Source organism: Phocoena phocoena, chromosome 17 (genome assembly GCF_963924675.1).
Source record: "Phocoena phocoena chromosome 17, mPhoPho1.1, whole genome shotgun sequence".
NCBI classification, from domain to species: Eukaryota; Metazoa; Chordata; class Mammalia; order Artiodactyla; family Phocoenidae; genus Phocoena; species Phocoena phocoena.
The window spans coordinates 34,804,354-34,825,667 of NC_089235.1; the positions used below are offsets into that span (position 1 = coordinate 34,804,354).

General features: G+C 33.9%; 1 protein-coding gene across 1 annotated transcript in view; it reads right to left on the minus strand.

Moving 5' to 3' along the window:
• Positions 1-21,314, minus strand: part of NBN (nibrin) — a 45,456-nt gene that overhangs the window by 22,351 nt on the left and 1,791 nt on the right. Inside the window, 7 exon segments of the mRNA XM_065894997.1 lie at positions 1,949-2,046; positions 7,205-7,398; positions 8,000-8,117; positions 16,371-16,474; positions 19,195-19,354; positions 19,809-19,957; positions 21,104-21,234. Of these exon segments, the coding sequence (XP_065751069.1) occupies positions 1,949-2,046; positions 7,205-7,398; positions 8,000-8,117; positions 16,371-16,474; positions 19,195-19,354; positions 19,809-19,957; positions 21,104-21,234 (954 nt within the window).

Here is a 21,314-nt window from a genome sequence, read left to right on the forward strand (position 1 = left end):
AACATTCTTAACAAAATCATAAAATCCAAGTACTAGTCTGTTTATCCTTTTACATCTGCTCCCAGTAACCCCTACACCATCAATCATAATAGCAGTGTAATAACATCATAAAAGCTTTGACTTCAAGAGTCAGTTTGAATCAAATTATTTGCTATGTGACCTCTGGCTAATTTCTTAACCTCTCTGCACATCAGTTCCCTCATCTATAAAATGCAAACAATGTCATCTATCTTAAAAGGATTGTTTTGCAGATTAAATTGTAATGCCTTGTGTAAAGCACATACTTCAGTCTCTGCAAACTCGAGAGACAGCAGCTATTATTACTAATCAGGAGGTACACTGTCCAATTCTATAGGTGCCATTCAGTGGGCTACAATGTAAATGATACCCCCTGGAGTGTATTATTATGTAGTGCTGCCCTTACTTGTCTTTTAGCCAAAGTCCAATAACTGCTGACAAACAGCTATAAAAAGAACTTCCGAGGCAAATAAATGTATAAAGAAATACCAAATGGATGCACACATAACTAGACAAAGAAAAGTTACGAGGAAGAATAAAAGTAAAAATATCTAAGGTAAAGAAGCGAGAAGAAAAGAATAAATGAACCATCTTCTTGATGGCAACATCAGCTTATCAAGAAAAGTAGGGGAATGAGTTTTAAAAAAACAAGGGGTAGGGCTTCCCTGGTGGCGCAGTGGTTTTGAGTCCGCCTGCTGATGCCGGGGACACGGGTTCGCACCCCGATCTGGGAAGATCTCACATGCCGTGGAGTGGCTGGGCCCGTGAGCCATGGCCGCTGAGCATGCGCGTCCGGAGCCTGTGCTCCGCAACAGGAGAGGCCCGTGTACCAAAAAAGCAAAAAACAAAAAACAAACCAAGGGGTAATAGCTGCCCTGAGTAAACTGGCTTCTGTGATAGTCAACACTGAGATAATTATAATATGTATTCTTCATCTCTGTAAATGGCATCACCACCCAACCAGCTACTCATGCCAAAAGATTAGGAGTTGTTTCTAAATCCTCCACGGGCAAGATGTGCTGGGTCTAGTTCCAAAATTTGGCCTGAATTTATTTGCTTTTCTGCATCTCTACTACTACCACCATGGTCCAAGGCACCAGGCTCTCTCTCACCTGGACCTCCACAACAGCTTCTACTCATATCCCCACTTCCATTTTGGACCCCTGGAATCCATTCTCCACACAGACATGATTGTGATCTGTTCCTTCTACCTGGAATTCTGCTATCCATATCCTCCCATGGCTGCCTTTTCTCATCATTTAGGACATGTGAGGCTGAAATATGACATCTTAAGTGAGACTGTCCCTGACTACCAATCTAAAATAGCCTACTCCCAGTCACTATCACATCATCTTGTTTTAGCTTTCTCTTTGTACTTGGCCTTAACAGAACTTATCAGATGTGTTTGTTTGCTTGTTTACTGTCTGAATCCTGACTTTTAGAATATAAAGTTCACAGTAACAAGTACCTTGTTTACTTTATTCACCACTGTATCTTCAGTACTTACAACTGTGCCTAGTACTTGGCAGCCACAAATACTTATTGAATGAATAAATGAACAGATAAACATAGCTTTTAAAAGACGGTGAAGATGGTCACCCGTGGCAAGTATAATACATACATACAGGGACTTCCCTCGTGGTCCAGTAGTTAAGAATCTGCCTTCCAATGCAGGGGACGTGGGTTCGATACCTGGTTGGGGAACTAAGATCCCACATGCTGCGGGGCAACAAAGCCCGTGCGCTCTAGAGCCCATACGCTACAACTAGAGAGAAGCCCGCGTGCTGCAACAAAGCTCCCGCGTGCCGCAACTAAGACCCGATGCAGCCAAATAAATAAATAAATATTTTAAAAAATAATGGAGATACAGCCAATCAGCAATTTATACAATAAAGTTGCTAAAGAATCAATAAAATAGTATTTTAATTACCTGTACTGGGCTGGCCCTGAGGATCACAGTAATTCTCTGTAGTAATGAAAATAACTGCCAATCCAATTTCTGCTTCAGGAATAGGTCTAAGACCTTGCCTGTTAGAATAAAATAGTTTAAGTATGATGATATATTAAAACTAACAACTTTTATTAAGATGATGTCAAACAGACACCCCCCCCAAAGTGACATCACAATTTTATGGTACAGAGAGAATTGCAAATACCTATAGTACTAGCTTATTCACTGGAGCAATGTTACATTGGGCAAGTTCACCACCTTTTAGTAATTCAATTATTTCATCTGTAAAACAAAGGTCTAGAGTAAAGGATACAGATCCTTCCAGTTCTAAATAATAAATACTAGTTCTAAATAATATTCCAGTTCAGAATAATAGTAATACCCAGATGAAGCAATAAAATAGATTTTTTAAAGCAAATCTATGATTACTAGAATCCTCAGATAAAACTTAAAAGAGAGAAAAAGAGGGGAGAAGGATAAGGAGGGAGAAAAGTACAAAGAACTATAAATAAGCTACATCTATACGTATGTTAGTAAATCAAATCATTTTACCAAATTTACATGTGTTAATGAATCTTCTTATTAAAGGAATCTTATGGTGAACCTATCTTCTGTTATTCTGTAATGTGAATAATGACTGATTTTATAAAACAAACATAATTTAATATAACCTAATAATGCTACATAGAAACTGAACCTCAAATTTTAAGAGCTTTAAAACTCCTTTTAATACTTATTGTAGAGATATTTTAAGTGGTTGTAGTAGCTTAACAAGTCATTTTCAAATGCTTAACATTTGTTTTTTTGTTAAGTTTTTAAAAAGATGATTCTAAAATGTATATGGAAAAATAAAAAGCCAAGAATAGCCAGGATGCTTCTGAAGAAGAGCAGAAAGAAAATATTTGTCCTACTAGATATGAGGACTTAAACTGTTATAGTAATTAAGACAATGCAGTAAACGTGGTATTAGTATAAGAAGAGACATATTGCTCAATGGAAAAGACGGTCAAAAACATTCCCATGCATGTAAGGTCCCTTGGTATAAACAGAATCAATTCCAGATAGATCAAAAATAAATTTCAAAAACAAAATATCAAAATACTAGTAAAAATTAGTAAAAAATATAGGTGAATATCTTTTTGATCTATGAGTATAAAAAGATTTCTTATACAAAAAGCACTATGAAAGATTGTTAATTTTTAGGATATTAAAATTAAGGGCTTTCATTCATCAACACAATAAAAAGTTAATTTACAAAGTGGTAACAGATTCTGCAATCTTTTATGTAATCACATAAAAGTGAAAAAAGGATTAATGCCAAGAATATATAAAAAACTTCTACAAATTAAAAAAAAAGGCACACAAATATGCAATTACCATACAATCCAGAAACTGCACTCTTGGAAGTTTATTCCAGAGAAATAAACACTTACGTTCACAAAGAAACCTGCATATGAATGTTCATATCAGCTTTATTTGTAACAAAAGCTGGAAAAATGCAGATGTCCTTCAATGGATGGATGACTCAACAAACCATAGTATATCCATACTACAGAATATGTAAAATATACATATGTATTTTAAGTGGCTGTAGTAGTTTAAAAGTTATTTTTCAAATGCTTAACATTCATTGTTTTATATGTATTAGTTTAACTTAGACTTGAACTCTAAGTGAATTTATAATAACACACAAAAAAAGATTTTAAAAAGTATTATCATCAAGTGATCACATACACCTACTTGTATTTCAGGCAATTCAAAATTGATATTTTACTACCCTACTAATACTTCTGAAACTATACATATGTCATATCATGAAAATTAGTTATAAAAGATTGGCTATGTAAAACAAAATACACATTTAATAATGATGTTATAAGACATACATCATCTTAAATGGGGAAATACTGGAAGCATTACTTTTAAAGTCAATAGTGAGATAAATGTGGCTACTATCACCACTTCTGTCCAACAGCTTTGGATGTCCCAGTTGGTCCAAAACCAAGAGAGAATAAAAGAGAGAGAGCAGTACCAGAGGCAAAAAGGATTAAAAAGGAGGAGAGAAATATTATTTATAGATGATATGGTTTATATAAAAAAAGACTATAAAGTATTAGAAATAAAAGGGGAGTCCAACAAGGTGGTGGGATATGAGATTAATATCAATGTCAGCTGAATTTCTATACATCAACAGTAAACTAGAAAGTGTAATTAAAGAGACAATACCCATACCATGGTTATCCATACCATGAAACACTACTCAGCAATAAAAAAAGGATGAACTTCTGATACACAAAACCTAGATGAATCTCTGAGGAATTATGGTGAGTGAAAATAAAAATTCTAAAAGGTTACATGCTGTATGATTTCATTTATATATCATTTTTTAAATAATAAATTTTAGAAATGAAGAAGAAATTAGTGGTTGCCGAAGTTTGGGGACAGGGAGGGGGAGGTAGGGAGGGGTGTGTGGTTATAAAAGAACAACACAAGGGATTCTTGTGGTGATGGAACTGTTCTGTATCTTAACTATGGTGAATACGTGAACCTACACATGTAATAAAATTATATAGAACTAAATACACACACATACACTACACACACAAGAACACATAAAACTGGGGAAATCTGTACTTAAAACAAAAAAAGAATACAATTATCCCAATAGAAAACTGGGCAAGAGACATGTATTTCACAAAGATGGAAAAATTAACATCTAATAAACTTTTGAAGAAACGTTAACCATCACTGGTGATCAGGGAAATACAAATCAAAATCACAGGATATGATTATATATCCATTAAATTGGCAAAAATGATAGTCTGAAAATACCGAGTATTGAAAATGACGTGCATCTAACTTAATCTCTTATATACCGTGGGTGGGAGTATAAAGCGGAAAACAGTTTGATACTGCTGAGTGTTCTAACCCTAGTAATGTAGTAATATATCCCAAAGAAAATCCTGCACAAGTACCAATAGGAAACATACAAAGATAATCTCAGTAGCAGTTTACAATAATAAAAATTTATTTAAAATAACTAACTAAATAATTAGTGAACAAAATGAATGTGTATTATTTATAGTTCAGTGATGACGGTGTATCATGATCCAAAGATTATGATTCATTCAATTTTATGCAAAGCTGTGGAACAGGTGAGAAGACGATAAGGCAAAGGAGGAGAGGATAAAGAGAAAATAATTAAATTAGTAACAGGAAGAGTTCCCAAATATGGGCTAAGACATTGGGAAAATATCTCAGCAAGAACAAAAATCAGGGTTATATTGTTCCCCTAGACTTCTAATCTTTTTCAGAGATATTTAATTTTAATCACTGATATCCTATACCCACTTCTGACAACTAATCAATAGCACCATGGCACTAACCCATCCCAATGTTGCCCTATTGTCTGAAATTCAGTCAATAGCTGACTTTACTGGTTTGATATAACTGTACCTTCAATTGCTATCAATGGCTTGGACTAAATGGACAGGTGTTATTTTAAGTGATAGTCTTTCTCAAACTGTAAAATTGTCCTCTCTCTATGACCAAATTGAAACAGGAGCCAGAGAGTACAGAACAAAATGTCATCTCATGATCAAGTCACCAGCCTCTGAGCAACCTCCACTCCAGCAAGGCAGCAAGATGTAATGGTAAAGAGCATGGACTCTGGAACCAGACTGCATGTATTCACATCCTGGCTCCTCTGCTTGCTCCCTGTGTTCTACTCAAATCCCCTTTTGCCCTCTCTGCACAACAGGGAACATAACAGTAAAAATACACATGATTGTATGAGGATTAAACGTCTTAATATACGTAGAACTCTTAGAACAGGACCTGCTACAGTATATAGTATTATGTAAGTAAGCTATTATTGCTATTGTTCAGCATGGCTTTTAAAGACTGGTAAACTGGTCTTAAGTAAAATACTGCCTGAAAGAAGCCTTCTCTATTTAAAATAAACTTCTCCCCTCTGCCCTGTTATTCTGCTTTCTTATACACATTTGTAATTATCTGTTTACTTGTCTTTATCTGTATTTTCCTCTAGACAGTAAGCTCCAGTGGTGGCAGGGTCCATAGCTATCTTGTTAACCATTATATTCCCAGTGCCTAAAACACAATAGAATCACAGTATATTTTGGTTGTAGTAGTAAGATGGTATTTTTGTTACACAAATATTTTCTTTTTCACAGCAGTTAACACATCTCCATTAAGCAAAATATTTATGGGACACATGACTGAAATTTTACTTTTTACTTCAGCAAACCCATTTTAAAAAAAAGCAATCTTCATGGTCGGAAAGACTCCTGGGTCAGGAAAAATGAATACTGTGGAGAGCTTATTTTATGGACTTTTTAGACATATAAATACCCTAGGCCTTAACTACTTTTTAAAAATATTTATTTATTTATTTTGCCATGCTGGGTCTTAGTTGTGGTGTGCAGGATCTTCTAGTTGCAGCATGCAGGATCTTTAGTTGCAGCATGCAGGGTCTTTTAGTTGCAACATGTGGGATCTAGTTCCCTCAACAGGGATCGAACCCAGGCCCCCTGCATTGGGAGCGTGGAGTCTTAGCCACTGGACCATCAGCGAAGTCCCAGCCCTAACTATTTTTTACTAGGTGAATAGAAATTCAGTCAACGGACTGCCAAGGCTGATTTTTTTACTTTGTGCTTCAAAAATGCTAAGATTATTAACACCAGTAAAGAGTCCAGGAAAAAAATCCTTGCTTTAGTGCTTTCAAACTGCCGCCCCTCCACACTACAAACACTATTCTAGGATACTTGATACTTTTTTTCCTGCTTTCCCATAACAGCCTATATAGCCATAATAGCCTAATTTTAATACAAATTTTTGATGGGTAATAAACAAAGGAAAAATACATTCCAGCTTGAGGCTATTTCAGAACAATTTTACATTTGAGTTTTAACTTTCTCAACTACATATTCTAGAGAAAAACAAATACTGCTTTATTAAGAGAGGTATATTCTGCAAATTGTATTAAAGTAACAAAAAAGGAGCAGAAAATAAATATTGAGATAAAACTGACATGGATAAATATATTCTATTTCTAGCATACTAAGTCACAATAAATTTCCAAGTACCATACACAATAAAATCTTTACAATAATTCTTGTATATACCTTTACATTATTATGTGGAGTGCAAAAAAAGTTACCTATAAAATCACCTACTTGCCCTTTTTTTTTTAACTAATAAAGAATAATTCTGTACCTCTGGAGTATATCCATAATTGAATGAATCCGTTTTTTCTGAGAGTCAGGAATTAAGGTCTGTGAATCTGTTATTCCTACATCAACAACACAAGTTCCAGGAGCCGAAAAGAAACTATCTTCTTCTTCATTGTCTTCTGTTATCAACCTAGCATCTCCTCCTCCAAATACAACTGCTGCACTTAATTTTTTATGCTAAAAATGGAAAGAAAAAGAAAAAAAGTAATGAAATAGCCATAATTAATGTCTTGAATACATTCTTAAAATTATAAGAATTTGATTTGGGAAATAAAATATAAGCAGAATTGAAGAAAAATTGATTTTATAATACTCCCTGAGAGGACAATCTGAGTTTCCACTCTGAGAAAATCCCTAGTTCACCAGGTACCACTGCAGCCCTGGAATCCTTATATCATCTACAGCTCCTCTTCACACAGCACTGTAACTTGCATGGTTTTTCCACTTGCAACATTAACTCCTGGAACTGTCATTTCAGCACACAGAAGACATTCAACAGCTGCTTACTAACCGAACAAGTTAGAACTTAAACCAAAGTTTTTGGTCTCCTCCCTGTACGTATTTATATAAACTTAATAAGCCAATTAAGAGATATTAAGAAATGCCATAGTCATATACATGAACGCTGGGCAAGTTCTGGTGCCTGGGCAGTTTTTTATTTCACTTCACACTTCTACACAAAATCTCAAAAGGAAGTGCATTAACAACTATTGACAACAGTAATAATTTATCCTAGTTTATAACATTTTCTTTATAAAAATTTAGCTTATAACATTACCTGTTTGGCATTTAGAAAGACAAATGTTTTCCCTTTGAAGATTTGTTTTCTTTCCTGTCGTTCTGACAGATCAATATTTTTACTTCCAATAACTGGTTCATCAATAGGTGGGTAAAAACTATAAAAAATAAAATAAAGTACATTCTAATTATATACTACACTGCATGTATAACATTAGATTTTTAAATGGAATGGCAATCTAGACACCAGAAAGGCTTAATTTCCATAATATCGTTATATTATTAAAAAATTAAGAGTTTTATCTGGGACTTAAGGACTCATACTGAGATACAATTAAATATATATGAATCAAACAACTTACGTAAATTACAAATAGTTAAGAGAGAAAAAGTAATTAAAAAGTTTAAAAAAAAAGTAAAAACAAACCAAAAAAAAAACCAAAACCAAATGGTTGAAACATCATCCATTAAAGATCAAATTCTATTAGCATGCTGTGCTTGCTTAGGAACCAGTAAGTATTAGTAATAATGTTCATATTGTAATTCTATGAACTATTGCTATAAGTGTTTTGTTACAAATCTCTTTGAAGAAGCTCAGGGAATTTTAAAACCTACATTTTGTGAGTTTAAATAAAATTCCCAAAGATTTAAAAACACAATCTTTTAGCTCTTTAATGTAACACTATAAACACATCTTAATCATCCATAGAGATTAGGGAAAAGAAGAAAATAGAGAAGTAAAATCAACAGATAATTCAGTTCATAGTTTCAACTTTCTATATAATCAGACCTTTTGTTACAGCTATTCATAACTGAGCAGACTTTTAGTTTCTCTCTCTACCTTCTAGTAAAAATTATTAATGTTCATGGATAGAAAGGCTCGAAACTGTCAACATGTCAGTTCTTCCCAACTTCATCTATAGATTAAACACAATCCCAGTAACTCCCAGCAAGTTATTTTGTGAATGTTAACAAACAGATTCTAAAGTTTACATGGAGAGGCCAAAGACCCAGAACAGCCACCACAATATTAAGGAAGAAGAACAAGGTTGTAGTACTAACACTACAAAATCCAAGACTTAATGTAAAGCGGCAGTAATCAAGAGTGTGTGGGACTTCCCTGGTGGCGCAGTGGTTAAGAATCTCCCTGCCATTGCAGGGGACACAGGTTTGAGCCTTGGTCCGGGAAGATCCCACATGCCGCAGAGCAACTAAGCCTGTGTGCCAAAACTACTGAGGCCCGCGCGCCTACAGCTCGTGCGCCGCAACAAGAGAAGCCACCATGATGAGAAGCCCACACACGGCAACGAAGAGTAGCCCTCGCTCGCTGCATCTAGAGAAAGCCCGCGCACAGTAACGAAGACCCAAAGCAGCCAAAAATAAATTAATTAAAATAAATAAATAAAAAAAAGAAAAGATTAAAAAAAGAATCCGCCTGCCAACACAGGGGACATGGGTTCGAGCCCTGGTCCGGGAAGATCTCACGTGCCACGGAACAACTAAGCCCGTGCACCACAACTACTGAGCCCACATGCCACGACTACTGATGCCCGTGTGCCTAGAGCCCGTGCTCCGCGACAAGAGAAGCCACTGCAATGAGAAGCCCTCACACCGCAACAAAGAGTAGCCCCTATTTGCCGCAACTAGAGAAAGCCTGTGCACAGCAACAAAGACCCAACGCAGCCAAAAAATTTTAAAAATTAAAAAAAATTTTTTAATTAAAAAAAAAGCATGGTACTGGCAAAAAGATAGACAAATAGATCAGTGGAGGAGAATGAAGAGCCCAGAAATAAACTCACATAGAGTCAATTCTGATCTTTTACAACAGAGCAAAGGCAGTACAATGGAGTTTAGTCTTTTCAACAACTGGTGATGGAACTGGACATTCACATGCAAAAAAATGAATCTAGACCCAGATCTTACACTCTTCACAAAAATTAACTCAAAATGGATCATAGACCTAAACATAAAATGCAAAACTATAAAACTCCTGCAAGATAACACAGGAGAAAATCTAGGTGACCTTGGATATGGAGATGACTCTTTAAATATAACACCAATGGCTTCATCCACGAAATAAATAAATGATAAGCTAGACTTCATTAAAATTAAAAAGTTCCACTCTGTAAAAGATAACATCAAGAGAATGAGAAGACAAACCACAGACCAGGAGAAAACACTTGCAAAAGACACATCTGACTGTTATCAAAAATATACAAAGAACTCTTAAAATTCAACAAGAACACAAACAACCTGATTTTTAAAAAGGGCCAAAGACTTTAATAGATACCTCTCCCAAGAAATAGAGAGAGCAAATAAGCATATGAAAAGATGCTCAATATTATATATCATCAAGGAAATGCAAATTAAAACAAAGAGATACCACTACACACCTATTAGAATGGCTAAAATCTAGAACACTGATACCACCAAATGCTGGTGAAGATGTAGAAGAACAGGTACTTTTATTCATTGCTGGTGGGAATGCAAAATGGTACAGCCACTTTAGAGGACACTTTGGCACTTTCCCACAAAACTAAACACATTCTTAACCATATGATCCAGCAGTCATGCTTCTTGGGATTTACCCAGAGGAGATGAACTCATGCCATAACTTGGAAGCAACCAAGATGTCCTTCATTAGTTAATGAATAAATAAACTGTGGTACATTCAAACACGGAATATTATTCAGTGCTAAAAAGAAATGAGCTATCAAGCCATGAGAAGACATGGAGGAAACTTAAATGCATATTACTAAGTGAAAAAGGCCAATTTGGAAAGGCTACATATTGTATGATTCCAACTATATGACATTCTGGAAAAGGCAGAGCTATGAAGACAGTAAAAGATCAGTGGTTACTGGGAGTTGGGGAAGTGGAGAGATGAATAGGTAGAGTACAGAGGGTTTTTAGACAGTGAAAATACTCCATATGATACTATAATGATGGATATATGTCATTCTACATTTGTTCAAACCCAAAGAATGTACAATACAAAGACTGAATCCTAATGTAAACTTTGGGTGATTATGATGTGTCAATGTAGGTTCATCGATTGTAATAAATGTTCTACTCTGGTGGGGGATATCAATAATGGGGTAGGCTATGCATGTGTGGGAGCAGTGGGAATACAGGAAACCTGTACTTTCCTCTCCATTTTGCTGTGAACCTAAAACTGCTCTAAAAATTAAGTCTTTAAAAAAGATTTTTAAAAAATTACTAAAGCATAATGGTGATGATGAGGGGACAATGTAGGATGGGGGGAATCTGGACAATCAGTCACTAGAGTTAACTATCCACAGAGAGCAACATCCAATATGACAAAAATGTTTTGGTCATAAGAGTCACCATCCAGCATTTTAGAACTAATTTCCTTACATTTCCCTCCTCCCACCCCCCAGATTTCTCCTTGGAAACATACATTATCTCATACAGTAAGCTGTCATGACTAAAATTTTATTAATTAAAAACAACTTTTATAACTGACTAAACTACAAATGCATGTGTTTTAATCTGCTAGATTACTAATGGATGTTTTAAGTCTATTTTAAAGTAGTGATTCCTAGAATCTGCAATGTCAAATGACTGAGTTATCTGCAGGTAAGAGCAGATTTAGTTGGTAGGATGGAATGCAAACCCGGGGAGTTATTGCAGTTTTCTAAATAACTGACTTTAAAATTCTGTTTATTCTACTTTTAAACATGTACAGAGAATAGTGGAAACTATTTTAACTATTAATTAAATCTACAATGAGAAAATAGGTAGCACTAAAAAATTAACAGGCATTCTAATTCATAAATAGGAAAAATTTTAATATCTCTTCATCAAACACCTTACATCCCTTTCAAGAAAATTCTTCCGTAGCTTACACTTCTTTTAGTGTAAAAGGCTTCATATATATACAAATGGGTGTTTACAAATTAGTCTACATAGTAATGTAACAACACTAGATTATTGGGCCAGTCTCAGACAAAAATAGAATGTAAATGTTTAATACATACATATGACTGAATAAATGTGAGATTCCTACTGCTTTCTAATGACTAAAATAGCATTTTAAAATTATCTACAGCTTTGTGTTTTTCACACTGTCATTCTTAATTTTGCCACAGATAATAGATAACAGTTAACTACAGTTTAGTTCAATGAAGAGTGAACATTTGTTATACCAAGTCACATTCCATGAGAATGATATGCAATTAGCTTTCCAGAGTTCTAACTTTTATTTGTGTGATTCTTTGATGTTTGGTTCCTCTACTAAGTGCCAAGATGGCAGAAACTGTAATGCTTTTTGGCTCATCATTATAACCTCAGGTCTATCTTGCCTGGTTCAATAAATATTTAATAAATAAACCGGCAGTATAAAACAGAAATAAAAATTCCACCTAATAAATTAGAAGTAGACAGAAAGCAAAAACATCCCTCAATACAAATGTGAGTATTAAAATTCTGGGACTAGAAAAATATATTTTGGTTTTCTTTTAAAAACATTGGTAAATTTGAGCCCTAATACTCAATAAGACTGATCTTGAAAGGAAAAAAACCCACCATATTATCAAGAATCGAATCAAATGTTGGAGTCATACGTATACATATATATGATATATATATATCATATATATCTACATATATGATATATATAATACAGTGACAAATAATAGACCATGTTCTGGAACTTCATATACGTAGAAAAATCTTTCTCTCTTTAGTAGTATTAAGGATGAAAACAAGAAAGGAGAGACGAGTGATAAATGTGAAGAAAACATCATTAAAAAGTCAGTATTTCTGAAAAATTATATTCTAGAAGTTTTAAAGCATCATTGAGGCTATAGTGATTTGACAGCTAGTAATAAAATTGGAAAACAGTAAATTAACTTGGCAGAGACCTAGGTTAGAGGCACACTGCCTGAATACAAGAATACTACAAATATCAAGTGACCTCTAACTTCTATAATGAAAAAATTAAAACATTTTTTGGCATACTTACACAGAAACTTCAAAAGCTACAAATAAAATAATTATGCTTTATTATGTAGTAACTGGTACATATTATTCACAAATTCTATAAAATATTAATCTAGAAATATTGACTTTTTCCTATGTACATTTTATAACTTTATATAAATTCTTCACGATGTTCAATAAATTTCATCTAACTCAGAGCACATCATCTTCACTTCTGTCCCAAGATTTTCCAAATACAGAATTTTTCTGAATTCATGTATAATTCTGGCCGTGGAAACTATTCCAAGCCACAATATTTCTTTGCCCAACATCTGGATAGCTGTTTATTTCATTAGTACCAAAGGTACATGTTCATGATTTCATGATTTTTTTTGGTGATCTCTAAAAGGTTTGAATTACACTGGCATCCACAACTTGTAAATCTGAGCTTGTATCTCCAGGAAAAAAATCTCTAGTGTGTGTTAAATTTCTTTGCTTTAAATTTTAATTGATTATTCAAGGTCAACTCTATAAGCTTCCTAAACTTTCATTCACCAAGATTGTTTCATGCTAATGTGTCTCTTGGGTCTGAGATTTTATTACAAGCTAATAAGTTAACCTATTCCTCTTTCATGGATGCTGGCAGAAGACACAAGACTCCTGGGTCAGAGACAAAGCAAGCAGCAAGCCTCAGTGTGTTTGCAGCAGGTCTCCTTCCATGCCAAGTCCCCTGGGGATGACACAGAAGGTACATACCATGGGTTGTGTTACAGGAGAGGTATATACCATGGGTAGTGTTACACTGAACTTGGGAATCCACCCATTTTATAACAAGCTATAAGCAGGCCTGCTCTCTGTCCTGGGAAGGAGATATTACCTCATCCCTCCAGGTTTCTCACTGCAAACATAACCCTGAGAAATGGCCTGGGTATAGGGTAGTCAGGGCCTTTCATTCTTGGCATAACCAGCAAGTTTTGTATGATGTAAGGACTCTCTCCCAACAGTGTTTTCTGAAAACAATGCTGCTTGTTGTTTAAAATAAACTGAGAAAGGGAAACTCCCTTTTTCTCTTGAGGATCATTTTTTTCACATTCAGACATATATAATATTTTAATGAACTTCCTTTATTAGAGCACAGAGTATCAAAATTAAATACTTCTTTAAATGTAATCTAAAAATTACTTCATCTACATTGGTACTTTGATAACAGTATAGGAAAATTAGGTACCACAAACCATATCAGGTACTCTATCTTAACCCTTCACTTACTCTGTTTCGTGGTAACAGTGCAAAGATGCAGACATAACTGTACCAAAAAGGACTACACATTTTGTTAGGTAAAAATATTATAGTATGCCTCCTAATTTAAATTCAGGACTAGTGATAATGCTTTTACAGAACTAAAAGAACAGGTAGTTATGTAATAGAAGAGCCACCACAATTTATCTCATATCCCTTTTATAACCCATCCTACTACTATTTAATACCTTAAATTTAATTATTTTTCTATTTAATTGAGTATGGAGTCAAATTAGTCTTCAACAAACATATCAAAATGGATCCCAATAAGTATAGCAATCTATTAAGGCAAAAAACTACGTATTTTAAAATAGTATTAAAAACTTGATTATCAGTTGCCATCATCAAACATGAACTAATGTAATAGTCTTTCCTGGTTAACACTGAATTAGGAGTTAGTGAACAATCTTAGAGTAGTGATGTTTTATTATAGTCATCTAAGTTAATACAATCGCAAATTGAAGCCAGAAAAAAACTATGCCTAACCTAAAGTAAAAACAACAAAAAAACCAAGGTTAAATACACCTGAGAATCTGAACAAATAAGCAAGAATCAATGACTAATTCTAAAAACTCTAAGACCATAAAACATATCACCAGTAGTAAAAAGTCAGACCCCTCCACTCTTAAGTAATCTAGAATTAACAATGGTTTATTATCTGTAACAAGAGTCATTATTTATAGGATTTATCAACTTTTCTAGGGAGGGTCATAAATAGGCTTCAGGGAAAAATGTAATTCTGTTGAAATACTATGTAAGTTGGCAGTAAGTGAAGTTTCTAGAGGAGAGACCAGTGCTTTCATTTTCTCACAGGGGGTCTAGGACTCAAAAAAGGTTAAGAATCATCTATTTTAAAATCTCGGGAATTCCCTGGTGGTCTAGTGGTTAGGACTCTGCATTTTCACTGCCAAGGGCCCAGGTTCAATCCCTGGTCAGGAAACTCAGATCCCGCAAGCCACTTGGTGTGGCCAAAAAATAAATAAAATAAAATCTGAAGATTTCTTTCCAGAGGAAAGCATATTTTCTGTTAACCAGATTATAAAATACAAGAAACCTCCCAAATGAAAATTAAAAACAAAGAGAAAAATCTGATATTCAGTTACTTTTAAAAGCAGATACATATTATCAGGTATAAATAGTTCCTAAAAATATATGTACTGGGCAAATTAGCTTATAATAGCTAGTAATATTTTTAAATTGGTAATAAAATACTTAGCTTGAATAGGGAAAACTTAACTTAAATTGGGTAATAAAATACTTAATTTGCATAGAATTTTAGATTTTTAAAACTTCCTCAAATGTATTATGCCATATAGACTATAAGCTACTGACATACATTTTAAGCAAGCATGTTCTTATGTTGACTAAAAACACCCACCGTTTTATAGTCACCAGTATTTTAACCATGCAATCTAAAAAGAAAAATCACAAATATCTTCCTCCTCAACCATAGCTTATATTACTGCAAACATTACTAATACAATACATAGAGTGGATAGATCCTTTAGTCTGGTGGTTCACAAATTTAGCAGAGCATCCAAAAAATTAAATAAATAATCAAGCTACTATGAATCTTCCCGGATATTGCAATTAGCTACACTTCTTTTAATAAGCACCTATTATGATGCCAGGCAATATGCTCAGACTTTATGTATGCCACGAGTTAAGATAAATACTTATACTAATACTAATAATACTGAATACTTAGACACTCAGCAGGACAGGTATTAGTCTCATTTTTCAAAGGCGGTAACTGACACTTAGAAGAAATCAGCTCAATTCCCAAGGCCACAGCGCTGTTAATATTCTGGCCCAGGACTCTGAGGCTCCACAACAGGGATGCTGCACCACACAATTCCTGGTGTCCTGCATGCATGATGCCCAGCATTGGCATGTGTGCTCTACTGATTTCATCTCTATGCTTTACTGTCCTTCAATATTTTCCTTTTAATATTGGTACATATGTAGCATGTGTTTCACAGAGATAAGAACAATCGACAAAGAACTGGGAAACTTTCTTCACATACTAACAAGAAAACTTCATTAATAATACTGAACTGTAACATTACATCCTGAAATAGTCAATAAAGAGGGAATTAACCTAAATAAAACCAGTGCTATCATATTTTGTATGTCATATTTTATTATACTTAAAATACGCAATATACCTTTCAATTTCTGGAGGCTGTTTCTTGGACTGAACTGTTTTAAGAAATTCAGTAAAATATTCTGGTTTTACAATCGGACGCCCACAAATGAGTGCACATATTGTCTAAAAAGAAGAAAACATGTGAATATATATACTCATACCCTAGCTTTTTTAAAGATGTTAAGTTATAGACTACAAAGAGGCTGTTCTACTCTGTTTTTCCTCCTGTCTCTCTAAATTTATAAAGGAGACACAATCTATAAAACAGAAGTCAGTATTGGTCACTGCCTAGTTTTAGTATAAAAATCCCTGTATAATCACTTGATTATTAGAAGCTACCAATTACAATACAGGGGGGGACAGATTGGGAGTTTGGGATTGACATATACACAATGCTATATTTAAAATAGATAACCAATGAGGACCTACTGTATAGCTCAGGGGACTCTGCTTGATATTCTGTAATAACCTAAACGGGAAAAGAATTTGAAAAAGAATAGATACATGTGTATGTATAACTGAATCACTTTGCTGTACACCTGAAACTAACAAGGTTGTTAATCAACTATACTCCAATATAAAATAAAAATTAAAAATAAACAAACTGTGGTAACTACAATTCATGTAAGTCAGAATCCTGCAAAGCAAAGGCCTATATGCTAAAATAGCAATAAGACTGTAGAAATAACAAATAAATGTAACATACAGGCAAGTAGCGATAAACAATAAACAATCATTATTAAAGGTGAAAAAAAAGAAGTTACCAATTACAATATTAATTTAAAAACTGCTTGGGGAGGGCAGAACAACATAACATAAAATACAAGTCAATTTAAAAATGTATACCATTTTAAAAACATTAAAATGTACATCTTAGAATTAAGGAAATGTAATGTCTGCCCTAGAGAAGACAGTAACAAGAGATAAACATGAGAGAGTTCTTTCACCTTAATTGCCTTTCAAACTGATTTTAATTATGGAATAAAGTCTTTTTAAGAAAGTAAATAAAGGAATAACTCTTTAGTGTTGGACAAAAGCTGAAAATAAGTATATACAGACGGAGTGGGGGAAGAAACTTCAACTAGCAAGTGAATTAAACTATAAGCCTCAAATAAGATGTATCCACAAAATTTGAGACAGATTAAAATATACCATCACTGGCAATGAAAATAAGATTCAGCATAATTCCAGGAAATAATACAACTAAAGAATTGGTAAGAATGCTTCTAATAAACATGGGCAATTACCTAAATGTGAGCAAGCAATTTAGGGTATCTCTCAAGAATGAAATCTGAAAGTTATGAACCTCAAATATGAATGAAATAATTGACTTCTTGCATGAAGCAGTAATGTGCAATTCAACACTGGACTGAGTAAACTCCAATACATGTGATCCTGGGCAGAGGATTCAATTGCTCCATGCCTCAGTTTCCTCCTCAGAAAATAAAAACTGAACTGAATGCTCTTTAGGTTACCTTTTGGTTCTAACATTCAACAATTTTAAAAATATAAACTAACCTGTATTTTTGGAAAATTTACTAAAAAAATAATATAATGACAAATTTTTTTTGCACACGATTGATCAGAAATAGTGAAAAAGGAGTATTGCTCTGCAAGCCTTTGTTGGTATATATACAGTACTCTCTAATATCCAGGGACTGGGTGGCCATTAGCATCCTAGTCACTGGAATACTGTGTACTATGGTAAATGGATCCTAGTTTCCAGGTCTGTCACAGACTCAGTAAAATATCTTTCAAGACCATCTAACTGCCTCTGCTCTTATTTCATACCCACCAAGCAATGGCATGATTACCTATTCCATTTCTCAGGTACCTTGGTATCTTCAAGGGGACCATGTTGGAGTCTACATGTAAATATTCTGGTCACTATAAAGATACATCCCTACTATAAACTAATAAATGGACATTTTGAATTATGAATCTATTATTTGGGTTTATTAGCATAAATTACTATTCAGGAGGCTAATCACTCTGTTGAATTTATAAATCAATTTCATAAACTTACAAAGATGAAACAATCTTTGATCCAAGTTTAACATGAGGTTCAATTTGAACAGCAAGCCTTTCTCTATGACACTTATTTAGGTATAAGACACATATTCTAATTTAATTAATTATATATTAAAGGATTTTTGTATCATTGAATAAAGGAATCTACTGTTGCTTTTCACTATAGATATTAACCTAAAACAATCTCACATATCTATAGTCAACCTGCTGAAGGAGACGAATCACCTCCCCAAATCATTCTTCAATTAGTTTTGGATTAACCAAATCTGAAGATGATGCAAAGTCTGAAACATCCCAAAATATATCACTGCTTTGACAAATAACAAATATCTACATATCTCTAGATTGTGACAATACATTAAGGTAATATTGTAAGAACCTAAAGTCTTTGTGATTAGGGTCTAAAGCCAAATAAGAACTAAAGAAAAGAGCATGAAACCATGAGATGGTATCAGAGACTGGAGGAAGGAAAGACATGAGCTGCTAACTTTGAAGACTGGCAGTTGATCTCTAATTGCTTTGCTTTTAGACTGAAAACACAAATTATAGGCTGTCATAACTTCTTGGTGAAAGGATAATATAAATCATTTAAATGCTAAATCAGTATCTGAAATATAATTTAATGTGCTTTTGCTTGCCCCATTCTAGCCTATACGGTAGATAGGGGGTTCATTGGCATATATAAATCTACGACTAACAGTTCTGATAGTTTTAAAGCAAGTGACTTTTAAAACATCCATGTATAGTGGGTAAAGGAATAAACTTAAATTCAGAGAACTTACTTTAACATAATAACAAGGCATTCAACTTACTTTAATGGTAACTTTAACTGATGTCATGACAAGGTGAGTACATTCCTCTGTCCAATTGTTTACAGTAAGTCCTCCAAGTTGCAATACAGCTTGACTTAAAGCAGTTTTCCCAGAGACATCTAAACAAGAAGAGCATGCAACCAAAGGTTCATACTCTACTCTGTAAATGAGAATAAGTTACATAAAGTTATAATAGTTATAGAGATGGCAACTTATGGTACTTTAAACTTTAAGCTCACATCATATGCTGTTATTTTAATTTTTATTAAATTACTAAACTTTCTAACTTATGAAATTATCACTTCCTAAGTCTTAAGTTGCAATTAAGAAAAAAACAATGATCAAAGTTTAACATTATACTTTGACCTATGCAGAATCAAACAAAAGTAGCTCCCATCAAGGTTCTTAGGGCCCACTCAAACTCTCATTCACTCTTTTCACTATCTATGGTTAATAAAATGCACTAACCATGTGTGGTGCGAAGTTCACCAATGTCCTAAGTAGGAACTAAATAGACTGGTTCCAATTCATTATCCATAAATATCCTTTTCCTTTAGAATCTGATTGGTACAAAATAAAGCTGTCCATTTTAATATCAATTTAAAAATTCTTACCTGAATTTACTTTCAAACACTCCAAAGGTAACTCTATCCCCTGTCTTCAAAATTCGGGAAAGGCCATTCTGCATTTTTTCCTCATTAACAAACGTACCATACTTAGAATTATCTTTTATTGTCAATACAGGGATTTCATCTGTTTGACTCTGAAAAAAAAATCAATAAATAATTTAAAGTCTCTTACCGCTCAGTAAATACTGTTCCTAGGGGGAAAGGTTTCAAAACAAAAGGTTGATAACTTCTGGAATAGGTGATAGGTGGCTAACCTCCCAACACAGTAGGCAATAGAGTTATTGTTTTGGTTGCAAGCAAAGAATGATCACTCAACTAGCAATTAAGAGAAAAATGTCAATTCCAGAATCACTCCTCTTAGAACATACATTTTCTTTATTTTTGTAAGTCAGTGGAGATTTTCCTGACCCCTCATAATTTGAGAATTGTTTGCTTTTGTACAGTCTGTTTCATGTATAACATGACAGCTTCATTCCTAAGGTTTTTGTTTTTTTTTTAATTATCAAAATCACATAGTAAAAATCAGTCCAATGCAAAAAGGCTAGAGTGTCTGACTTGCAGTAACAATTTTTTTTCTTTAGGATTTTCAACAATGTTTTTCTATACCTAAAAGAATACAGACACAAAACCTAAATATTACTGAACAGATCCAGCATTTGCCAACATGCAGTCTTTGCTCAAAATAATGGCTTTTCTTCCTTAATTACCACCAGCATTACCATGAGCACAGCTATTTGTATATATTTATATTACTTTTACAATCTACCTTTATTATTAAAACAACCAACACACCAAAACAAACTCAAAGCCATTGAAAGGAGCTGTGGGGCACATACAACAGCTGTTTTCCCTAGTAAAGCAAATCAATTTCCCTTGTGAAAACCTAAGATATACAGGAAACACCAGTGTTCATATGGCTGCATTAACTCATTAAAGCAGGAGTCACGATGGTCTATTCACTGTTCTATTCCCAGGCTTTGGCACAGTGACTGACACACAGTAAGCACTCAATAAATGTTCAAGTAAATAAATATGTTCTACTTCCCCTTTGTTTCTAAATCACTAAAACAAATAGTAAAATACTGAAACAGAAACTTCAAATCTTAAATAAACAAATATCACCAGTACCACTGCCCGAACGTCCTTAATTTTGTGAACATTTAAAGAAAACTAACAGCTTTATAAAAAGTCTCCCAAACTCTCTTACATATACACCAAGGTAAACTTTTGTGATTTCAATCCTCTTACTGTCAGCTAGTGAAATAAAATTAGTAACTTACCAGGTTAGTTACAGAAAAGTTAGCAGTTAATACAGCATGATTTCGGCTGATTGATTGATCATCTTCAATTAGAATGCCACAGTTTTTCCTTCCAACAATGTACTCAACACCAGCCAAAAGTCTGTATGGTTCTAAGAGAATTTTTTTAAAAAGTAAATTAACAGGTACACACACACATAAACATGTATTTAAGATATACGTATGGCAAATA